Here is an 11,692-nt window from a genome sequence, read left to right as displayed (position 1 = left end):
AAACAAAAACGAAAGTCGTGTTTTTGTCATTATGCAGCACTGACGAGAACATGAAGCTTCTCGAGCCTTACATGCGAGACCTCCTCGTGAACGGGAAAGAGTGCCGGGTGCTTCGCGATTCCGCAGCTACGATGGATGTAGTTCACCCCTCTTACGTAGAACCCCATATGTTCACGGGCGAGTGCGCATGGATCAAGCAAGCCGTGGAAGCTCATAGCGTGTGTCTGCCAGTAGCAAAGGTGCTTATTGAAGGACCTTTCGGAGCGCTTGAGACGGAGGCGGCAGTGTCATCTATGCTGCCCCCCCAGTACCCGTACCTATTTTCGAACAGGTCCGATCACCTCCTGCGCGAGAGGGGGCTTTTGTTTGGTGAAGCTAGTGTTCAGGCCTTAACCAGATCGAAGGTTCGGGAGCTCGCTGCAAAGGCGGTAGTTGCGGGGCCGACGTTATCGAACAATGAAAAAGGGTCAGAGGTGCAGCAAGCTGACGAACTGAATAAACTTGAGTCTGTAACGTTGAAGGCGCCAGATACTGGAGAGGAAATGCCCGACACGGGAAAGTTAGAAGAGCTATCTACTGATTTGCTCCTCGCGCCTACGTCAGACGGACTTGATAGGTTGCTAAAAGTCAGCCGGTCGGCTTTGATAGCCGAGCAAAAGAAGGATGGTAGCCTAGAAAACATACGCTGCAATGTCAAGGAAGGTATCGCCAGGAAAAATGCGCGTTTTGTGGAAAGAGGTGGAGTCCTGTACCGGAAGTATCTAGACCGCAGAGGAGTGGAGTTCGATCAGCTGATCGTTCCTCAATGCTATCGTCAGGATCTGTTGCGCTTGACGCACGGGGGTTCGTGGTCCGGACACCTAGGAGTTAAGAAAACTAAGGACCGTCTCTTGCAAGAGTACTATTGGCCAGGGTGTTTTCGGGACGCAGACCATTTCGTGAGGACATGTGACACCTGTCAGCGGGTGGGCAAACCAGGGGACAAATCAAGGGCGCCGTTGAAATTGGTACCTATCATTACGGAGCCTTTTAGACGGCTCGTTATTGATACAGTGGGACCTCTGCCGGTAACAGCCACGGGGTACAGACACATTTTGACTGTGATCTGCCCAGCGACAAAGTTCCCTGAAGCAGTGCCGCTTAAAGAACTCAGCTCAGTTGAGATAGTCAATGCACTACTGTCCATATTTGCGCGAGTTGGTTTTCCTGCGGAAATCCAATCAGATCAGGGCACAGTGTTTACTAGCGCTTTGACGACAACTTTTCTCGAAAGGTGTGGGGTAAAGCTGCTACACAGCTCAGTGTACCACCCACAGTCGAATTCCGTTGAGAAGCTCCACTCCGTCATGAAGCGCGTGTTGAGAGCCTTGTGTTTTGAACATCGAACTGACTGGGAGCTGTGTCTGCCTGGGGTGATGTTTGCATTAAGGACCGCGCCGCATGCGGCTACGGGGTTTTCGCCAGCTGAGCTGGTGTACGGTCGCTCGCTTCGGTCTCCGCTTCGCATGCTTCGAGAATCGTGGGAAGGCAGGGGCGACGACCCAGTCGTGGTGGAGTACGTGCTTAAGCTCCTCGAACGCTTAAGAAGGGCACAGGAGTTGTCAGGTGAAGCAATGGCAAAGGCCCAGCAGAGGGCCAAGGTTTATTATGATAGGACAGCCAGGGCCCGTCGTTTTGAGGTGGGCGATGAGGTCATGATATTGCGCACATCGCTAAACAACAAACTAGACGTGCAGTGGGAGGGCCCAGCACGAATTGTTCAGAAACTGTCGGACGTTAACTACGTGGTGAGCCTGCCAGGAAAGCGGAAAGCACAGCAAGTTTACCACTGTAATCTGCTCAAACCTTATAGACAAAGGGAAGCAGTGGTGTGCATGATGGTAAACGTTCCTGAAGAGCTTCCGGTCGAGCTTCCGGGACTAGGCTCAGTGACGAACAGGGAAGACACCGGTCAAGTCATTAGTGACCTTATCAGTAAAGCACCGCTGTCGCCTGAGCAGAAAACCGAACTACACCAGCTCTTACAAGAGTTTCAAGGTCTGTTCTCTGAGAGGCCTGGTAGGACTTCTGTACTTACTCATGATATAGAACTTACCTCCCCAGAGCCAGTACGATCCAAGGCGTATCGGGTGTCACCCCGCCAGAACGATATTATGGAGGCTGAGGTAAAGAAAATGCTACAGCTCGGTGTTATTGAGGCAGGTGAGAGTGATTATACCTCCCCTTTGATTTTAGTTGAGGTACCGGGCAAGGAACCTCGTCCTTGCGTCGACTACCGCAGGCTTAATTCCATCACTAAGGATCAAATTTATCCGATCCCTAACATCGAGGAGCGCCTTGAGAAAGTTAGTAGCGCTCAGTTTATTTCCACCCTAGATCTTGTCAGGGGTTATTGGCAGGTTCCACTTACAGAAGAGGCTAGTAGGTATGCGGCGTTCATTTCACCAATGGGAACATTCCGTCGTAAAGTGTTGAGTTTTGGTTTGAAGAACGCGCCATACTGTTTTTCAAGCCTCATGGATAAAGTGTTGCGGGGACAGCAAGAATTCGCTTTACCGTATCTAGACGACGTAGCGATATTCTCCGCATCCTGGTCTGAGCATATGGCACACTTGCGGGCAGTGCTAACCCGCCTGCGCGAAGCGGGCTTGACAGTCAAGGCTCCTAAGTGCCAGTTAGCACAGGCCGAGGTTGTCTACCTCGGTCACGTGATTGGTCAGGGTCGTCGCCGCCCCTCTGAAATAAAAGTGGCCGCTGTGCGAGACTTTCCGCAACCGCGCACGAAGACCGATATTCGGTCGTTCTTAGGTGTCGCCGGCTACTATCAGAGGTACATCCCCAGGTACTCTGATATCGCGGCTCCCCTGACGGATGCTTTAAGAAAAACAGAGCCTCAAACAGTCGTCTGGGACGAGACAAAGGAAAGAGCTTTTAGCGCCCTAAAGAGTGCCCTAACAAGCCAGCCTGTGCTACGATCGCCAGACTATACAAAAGGGTTCGTCGTTCAGTGCGATGCTAGTGAGCGAGGCATGGGCGTTGTACTGTGCCAACGGGAAAATGGAGAAGTAGAACACCCCGTCCTGTATGCTAGTCGTAAGCTGACCAGTCGTGAGCAGGCGTATAGCGCCACCGAGAAAGAGTGTGCATGTCTCGTGTGGGCCGTTCAGAAATTGTCATGCTATCTAGCCGGCTCGAGGTTTATCATTGAGACGGATCACTGCCCTCTCCAATGGCTGCAGACCATCTCTCCCAAAAATGGCCGCCTCCTGCGCTGGAGCCTGGCTTTGCAACAATATTCCTTTGAGGTGCGTTACAAAAAGGGGAGTCTCAACGGTAACGCCGATGGCTTAAGTCGAAGCCCCTAACGTAGGAATCAGCCTCAAAATTGTTTGTTACTGATGTTTTTCTTCCTGAGGCAGGATTTTTTTTAACATATTGCTTTTGTTTAGTGTTTCAAAGTGATGATATGCTTTCTAGTGCAATTTTCCAATTTGTGGACGCGTTCTGAGTGATGCTAGACTACTGTAAGGAACTAGGCAGTGGTATAAAAAGGGAAAGAGCCTGGCAGGGCTTAGTGAGGGTTGTGCCTTGCTTGCTGACTGAGCGGTTGAGTTTCAGCGTAGTTCTAACGCTTGCCGGGAACGAGAACAAGAATGTGAACTCTCCCGAAGTCACTTTGCAGTGTCCTGAGCGAACCTGAACGAGAGAACGAGGCCTTCTCTGTGCGCTGCGCTCAAGAAACGTCGAGGGACGCCCGACTTCGGTTATGAGCATCATCGAGCGACATCCCTTCGGACAGCGGATGCAGTCCCCTGTCCATCGGGATCTCCTTCCCCCGGCGGGGCGGTCTGTTACGTTTCGCCTACGACGCGCGGTTTAGCCGGCGCGATTGCAACAAATCGGCAGACATTTTGGCCCATTCGGCGTCGCCGCTACGCTCCCCGCCAAGCGTTTCCAGGCATGTTCCGATGCCACGTGTCTTCATGTGCGTGTGTGAGTGTATGTGCCATTGTGCCCGACCAGAGGCGCTACGAGAGCAGAAGTTACCTTCTCCTCCCAGTCATTGTGCCCGACCAGAGGCGCTACGAGAGCAGAAGTCACCTTCTCCTTCCAGTCATTGTGCCCGACCAGAGGCGCTACGAGAGCAGAAGTTACCTTCTCCTCCCAGTCTTTGTGCCCGACCAGCGGCGCTACGACAGTATGCGTCACCTTAACCCATTGTACAATCACGTGCTCGTCTATTGAGGGGTTCCTTCTTGCCCTCAACTGCGAGAGTATAAAAACAGCTGCCCCCGGACGCAAAAAGGAGGGCTCCGATTTCTTCTGTTGAGTAAAGTGCTCTCCCGTCTCTCTACTTCGGTCAACCTGACCGCCAACTCTTTGCGATGTTAAAATAAACAAGTTGTTTTGTTGTTACCAGTCGACTCATGCTTTGCCGGGACCTTCGGATGCTTCCAGTTGTACCCCAGGCCGCCAGGCCAACGCTACCCTTGGGGCTTGCGACCCAGGTGCAACAACGGGCGTCAGCGCCGAGTTCCCAACCGATCGCACCAGTGGTGCGACCACAACAACCGTTGCCATCGGTGCGATCCAAACAGCGCCTTATCCATCCGCGTCCAACCATTATGAACCGTGAGCAAAGCTACTCAGGTTGTGGCTTCGTAGCCACCGCCGCGCGGACCGTACTGGCTTGAAAGCGATCTGCGATGCCGAAGAAGAGTGCCAACAACTGTTAGCTTCGCGCGCTGTGTTCTTGCCGCTTAACGTCGAAGAGAGACGCACGGGCCCGTATCATGAAAGCGATCTACGAAAGTGTCCGACTGCGGCGTGTGCTGAGAGCTCCGTGAGCGCTCTGTTCTCGCTGCTTCGTTGGCGTCGAAGCGAGAGTCAGCACGAAGGTGAATTCGCCCGTTGCTGCGGGCGCCATCTTGAAAGCGGTCGCTCTACCGGGCTGACGGACGGACGGCTTTCTCGTTGGGTAAGCATAAAAATGCCTACGCATTTAAATAGCTGCTTTCGTGCACCGTTTGCATCTTCAGTACCCTTAAAATCAATCCCTAACATAAAAGAAAACAGAAACATAGTTCTTTACTGACACGGGTAGCCCCAAAACTTAGCCAAAACCTGTGAAATCTCTTGCTAAGGCCTGTCCGCGGCAAGTCGAAGGCCAACTGTCATGTCTGTCAAAGCGGCGAGTGCGCCGACACGCGTAAAAGAAGAAAAACAGAGTAAAGGGCGCGAAATATACCACGTGACTGCGCTGAACCAATGTGGAGGCACAGATCTTCTCTCCTGCCTCCTATCATGCTCCTCGCCGAAGCAGCGGCGACAAGATGAAAGTATGTCGCACCGTTTAGTTTTATTCAGGGGTCTTACGCATCCCGGCCGGCACCGCCGCGGTAGCGTTTCGCAGTTTGTGTCTAGGGCCCGTGCTACGCTTGCCTTCCTATGCGACGAAAATGCAGGTGCTGGGCTGTGGAGGTCACGTGCTGGGCTGTGATAGTGTAAACATTACAATCGTCCATAGCCTGAAGAGAGCACTAGGAGCTGGCGTCTCAACAGCGGGCTGGTCACGTGTGCAGAAAGATCTCGTAAACGCGCCCGCAAAATGGCTCCAAAGCACGCGTTCAATGTCGAGGACACTCAAGCCCGAAAGAAGCATCGCGCGGAGCAGGGTCGTCTTCGGTACGCAGCGAAACATGGTGCAGATCGCAAAGATATGTAGTTCGTTTCCGACAGTGCATGGAATCCGCCGATTTTTTAGTTCTCGCAATATTTTTTTGGCTTTGGAAGTTTTGCTGCCGCCCGTCTGAAGTTAGCTGACGCGGGCGAGCAGCAGCACCAGCGGGCGGCCGCAAAGACACCCACCGCTGCGGGATCTGCTCTCGTCTCGTGTGTCTAGTTTCCTCCGGCTGCTCGGGGTGGCAGTGACATCGTCCACGCGAATGTAGAGAAAAATCACGGTAAGCGAGTTCGTGCCTTTGTTCGAAATTCTGTGCCGCCGCTGTGTCGTGTGCTAAGCAGCTTCGCTGGTCATTGCCCTTTCCAGAGTGGAATGGTTTACGACTTTGAAGCCCTGACTTTTTTGGGGGGATTGGAAATTTTGCTGCCGCCCGTGAGCAATTTAGTTGGTGTGGGCGCGCAGCAACAGCAGTGGTGGTTGTCAACAAACACACCCACCGCTGCGGAGTCTTCTTGCTCTTCGACGCATCTGTCCTCGCCTTTGGCCACTTGCTCACGCAAAAAAAAAATTGATGGTGTGCGGCACCGCCCATTGTTCGCAGACCTCGCGCGGGCTGCGTGGTGGCCGCATCTCGCTCAGCTATTTGGAGCAAGCGCTCTGCTACGCTGTCGAACAATACGTGAACAGATTCTGACACTCGCGCAACAGTTTGAGTGAGGCGATGAAGTCATTTCTATATGTGCTGCGGAGATGGGAGCGCCTTACGTATAAGGAAACAAACGCTTGTCTGGCTTTAGGGAAATATCGAAATGTCAACGAATTAGACCAGTGACGATAACGAGACAGATGTGGGGCTGCCGCCACAACGAAAGTCAAATTCCTGCGATCAACGTTAAATGCAGTCACTTTAGCGCGGATACGTACGGCACCCAGCATTCTAAACCTGCTCTGGACCTTTCCCGGCAGAGTATTTTGAGCTCCGGCAAAGCTATCACACGCGATAGCGAAAGCAGAGGGCAAAGAGAAGAGCCACCAACGGCTCTCGAGGGCTTTCATTAGCTTTAGTTTTTATTTATTTCTATTTCATTTCATTTATGTTTACTTTGTACTGAGTATGCATGCGTTTTCGAAGTTTGACATTATTCGCTATTTCTTTTTCTTACGATTGGAACTATATGGACACTGGAGGTGCATTCAGCCGTCACCGTGAGGTTCCGTATAAAGTCGCAGTGCGATAAAAACGTCGCCGCGCGCAGTTCGCTGCATGTGCGAGTGAAAGTTTGCAAGGGTGAGCCGGCGAGCGGGGTTCAGTCTCGGGTGCGCGAGCGAGGAACGCGGGCCAGAAGCGTGCCCTCTGCTGTCACCCGCGAGGCAGGCGTGTCCGGCCGGCTAGCAAGCACGTACGCAGGATTCTTTTCCGGGGAGGGGGGGCAACCCAAGGTAACTTTCAGGGCAAATAAGGCAAGGGGGGGAGGGGGGTACGTTTACTAGTGTAAATGTGAATGCTGCCCACCGTCCGCCATAAAAACGCGCAATCCCGCAAAAGAGAAATAAAAGAAGGTGTATCTCACAGGTACACGCCTGTGAGATAGAATTCTCCTTTGCTTGACGAACAAGGAACCACATCAAATGGACTCCCGCAGGAAAGAAGCGCAGGAAGAACACTACCGAGAACAAGTCCAGGCAGGTCCTAGAAAAACGGCTCATGCAAACGCCAACTGCATGTCACTGCTATAACCAAATATGGTATACCCAAGATTGGCTACCCACACAACGTTAATCCTTGCCGCCCGGAAACTCTGAAGTGAGCAAGAAATAGAAGATAGGACAGACCAAAAGGCGAGATAGAAAGATAGATTAAAGAGGAGGACAAGAAAATGCGACTGCCGGTTTCCTCCAGGTGTTCAGCCTGGGGCTGCCATCTATATGAAGCAGAGGCCGAAGAGGTGTGGTGCTTCCGCCCGGTGGCCTGAAAGGTTAAAACAGCCGAAATCAGCTCAACCCCAGGATCCTCTTTCCCCAGACACGGATAAGCTGCGCACGGCTACACGCGGGAAGGTCCAACCCTCATGTGCTCGGGCACATGGTGTCGCAACACATTAAACGCCTGCTGACGGAAGCGACACTTAGGACTGCTTACGTGAGGGAATGCGAAATCATTGTAGTCGCTTTGGAGAAATGTTTTCGCTTAAGTATGCATCCGTATGTCGTCGTGTACGTTGTAAACTTGCACGGCATTCCCTTTTGTTGTTCCCTTGCTTTGTCTTCGGCGGCGTGCTTCCGTGAGCGACCACGTTCCACAGATGCCACTGAGGTAGATGCTTCGGAGTGCATCGCAGTAGACGCAGCACCGATGAAATCCGAAGAGCGTGCGAAACATGGGAGGCAGTGACGTGATGTACGCAATCACGCACGCACTAGACAACTTTAGTCAACTATAACCGCAGATATGATGCCCTTTGTGTTTGCTACGTGAAACATCCGGCAATAAAGAAAAAAAGCCGCCGTGGCGTCGGGGAAGCATACTCGTCTCGTGCCCGTGAGGCTCGGGTTCGATTCCCAGCCAGACAGAAATGTACAAAATCTTTGTAATTCTATTAAACGACTTTGCTCGGATTGCCGTGAGATCTGTCAGGCTGCGAGCATTTGACGTATTTTTACTTTTCGCGCCGTCGGCCATTTTTGGCACCATCCTTCGGTCGCGCCGGCGACAACAATGCCAGATTGTCGCATGATGGGGCGTATAATGCTGTCGCATTAAAACGAGTCAACACCAGCCCCACTTTTGCATCAGCCTCCACGCACCTCCTCGCAGACCAATATACAATGCTGTACAAAACTGCCAATTTGTTTTGTCGCAGCTTGCGACACGCCTATCTCTTAACTGCTGAGAGGCTCAGAACCGATGATTACGCCTGAAGCGCCCACCTGCATGGATCACTCAACCAAATAAAACGAAAGCGTTGACGCCAAATAAAAGTTTGTTTTTGTGAAATTTCTAAAGGCGATTATTAGCATGTACCGGATGCCTACTACTGCAAATCATGTTCTGCCCCCCTCCCCTCCCCAAACAGCAAGGGAAACTGTTCCCTTCGCCTTTGAAGGATGGCCAGCGAAAAGCTGTGTAAATGGGCCCCTTAATGCCGAACTGCACCTCCCCCGCGGGTCGCGACCCATCACTGCACTATCTCCGGGATCGGCCCACGTATAGGGAGCGCTTAACGCCTGCTTCACATCTACCGCGCGCCATCCCGGTATTGCACTATATCCGGGATCGGCCCACGTATGTAAAATGGTCTGTATACGCGCAGACGCGATCCGGGAGATCATTATCCATATACAGCTTTGCTGTGAAAAAACTATAGCCGGGAATTACCAGCCTGTAATAAAAAAAGAATACACCATCTGGTAGTTCTTCAATGCACCATCTGAGCTTCCATAAGACGATGCCGCGAACGAGCGCATACCACTGTTTATAAAACAGCGCTGTAGCACAAAAACTGGAACACATTCCGCATTAAAAATTGACGCGGAAAATCCGTAAGCTAAGGCACCGTTATAGCCTGCAGATCACAAACAGCAGTTCCGCAGAAACCCATCACCTAAACAAAGGTTAATGGTATAACGCTCGATATCACATTCAAAGTTGCCAGTTTTCATAAACCCCTACCCAAACATTATGCCGATTATGCGCTTGCATCCAGCACTATGCCATAGGGCGGACTTGTATTGCGAAAGCAATACTGCTCGAGGTTTCCGCTCTTGGCCGTCGTCCCGGAGAATCCACCATTGACCTTTAGCGTGACCTATGTGTGACATCATGCCAGCTGTGGAAAAGAGGCCCCCACAACTCGGCTCGTCGCAGTCGTACCAGCGAAATCTCCACGGTATGTTGGATGATGTGTATAAGGTGAAGCTGTAACGATGTGCTGCAGCTAAAAAGCCGCGGCGTGTGGAAGAAACGGATGAAGTGCGGGAACAACGTTTAGCTAAACTGCGTGCATATTATGCAGCCAGGCGAATGCGTTCAACATCTCTTGATCTGGGTGCATCTACAAGTATCATGCATGCTCTCAATGCAGACGCGACTTTGGCGACAACTGATGGTTCAACAGCAAGCCTTATGGATGCTTTAGATGGCAAAGAGACTGCATCTACACGTTCGATGAGCAGTAAGGAACTCTACAACCTGAACAGAAGATAGCTTTCGCAATACACTAGGCTTAGCCAAGCTAAGCCTCTGCCAATTTTTTTCTTCCCAGATCTGACGAAGGTCTCTAGCATGGAAATAAAGACAGGGCATTATACATAGTGGGGGAATTAATTTATTCGCGCAGAGCAGGCGATAAATTCGTCGAAACTAAAATAAATTAAAATATTTACAGCATGCCCTAAACATCGGTCTTTACAACGTCATGCGAATCGCGTTTCCGCGTAGCCGTGGCGACCCTGCGCAGAGACTGTCGGAGGAATCCAGTCTGGCGTTTCTTCTCAGGGCCCTTGAGTGGAGCCCGTGATCCCTCTTCATGACTCTGAGAAGAAAAGGACAATTAGTACGGCATTAATCAGGAAACTGCACGCCTTAGAAGTCGTAACAAAAATTAAAAAACGATTATTTAAAGCGACCGAACCAGCGACAGCGCGGCAAGCCTATGATGCTGGAGGCTACGAACGCGCCAAAGGCATGATTACTGGGGCCATTCGCACCATTGCGTGGTTTGGCAGGCAGTTAAGGCGAAAGCCTTTCTAGGCTCATGGTGAAGCTTATGTCATCACGCGATATGAAGCCAGATTATAGAATGAAAAATGATTGATAGGGACAGTTAATGATAAAGTTATAACAGATTGGTAAAGGCTAATGACAGCTAGTAATGACCCATAATTACTACTAATTACTTGTAATGACTCCGATATGACCACTATGTCTAATCACGGCTTGTAATGACCAGAATTGATCAGAAATGACTAGAAACTCTTAGTAGTGAGCAGTAAGGAGTAAAAGAAAGAAAGATAAGAAACAAAGCGGAAGAGTTGAATGATAATAGGAGGAAGAGTCGGCTTTCGCTGTTCACCTCTTAGGAGAGATGTTAAGAGACCCTGTAATTTTTTTCACCTGCAACCCTATGATGGTGGGCACTCATCACTCGCGATCAATTTAGTTGACGAGTGACCACCGAATCACTTCGAAGACGGGAAAGGAGGTCTCGTTGGCGTGTTAAAGACCTGCAGTGTAGGTGTGATGTCGCTGCTCACGCCGCACGTCTCAATATATTTGTTTGCCTCGGTGACTGCAGATACTGGTACAGGAGACACCGAATGTTCCTACTCTATTATGCATGGTAGAAACCCAACGCACAGAGAAAGAAGCTGTTCCTTTTACAGCTTAAAAAAAAAAGAGAGATCGAAAGGCAGCAGCGCGAGCACGGAGACGGAAAAAAGCCTGCAACTACAAAACGCCTTCACGAATTCTACCCTGCCGCCTACAACGTACAAGACATTAAGCCATCTATAATACAGGGTGTTTCAGTGAAAGCCTTTAAAAAGTTTTAGAAGTTCCCTGTGGCAGATAGCTCAATTCTAGTGTTTGAGCCGGTCTGCTCAAAGAGACGGACACGACTTGCACAAAAAATTCAAATGCAAAACTATAAATAAAAAGAATTCACTAATTAAAAATTGTGGGGTTTTACGTGCCAAAAATACTTTCTGATGATGAGGCACGCCGCAGTGGAGGACTCCGGAAATTTCTACCACCTGGGGTTCTTCAACGTGCCCCTAAATCTTAATACCACAGGTGTTTACATTTCGCCCCCCATCGAAATGCGGCCGCCGTGGCCGGAATTCGATCCCGCGACCTCTTGCTCAGCAGCCCAACACCATAGCCACTGAGTAGCCACGGCGGGTAATTCACTAATTAACTTAGCTAATTATGTTATGACCCATATTGCACTAGCAGTGGACTTCGCAAGGCGGACCCATTTGGAGCGAATTCTGAGGAAGACACTAGTCTCG

The 11,692-nt window shown here is 50.8% G+C and overlaps 1 protein-coding gene across 2 annotated transcripts in view; it reads right to left on the bottom strand.

Annotated features, from left to right (window-relative positions):
* Positions 1 to 10,002: 10,002 nt before the first annotated feature.
* Positions 10,003 to 11,692, bottom strand: part of LOC142575261 (uncharacterized) — a 118,839-nt gene continuing 117,149 nt past the window's right edge. For both annotated transcript variants that reach the window (XM_075684475.1, XM_075684490.1), the window contains exon 5: positions 10,003 to 10,215. In XM_075684475.1, the coding sequence (XP_075540590.1) occupies positions 10,075 to 10,215 (141 nt within the window). In that variant the 3' untranslated portion in view covers positions 10,003 to 10,074. The remainder of the gene's footprint in view (positions 10,216 to 11,692) is intronic.

Source organism: Dermacentor variabilis, chromosome 1 (genome assembly GCF_050947875.1).
Source record: "Dermacentor variabilis isolate Ectoservices chromosome 1, ASM5094787v1, whole genome shotgun sequence".
Taxonomy (NCBI): Eukaryota; Metazoa; Arthropoda; class Arachnida; order Ixodida; family Ixodidae; genus Dermacentor; species Dermacentor variabilis.
Note: the sequence above shows the minus strand (reverse complement) of the source record. Positions and strands in the feature narration are given on the sequence as shown.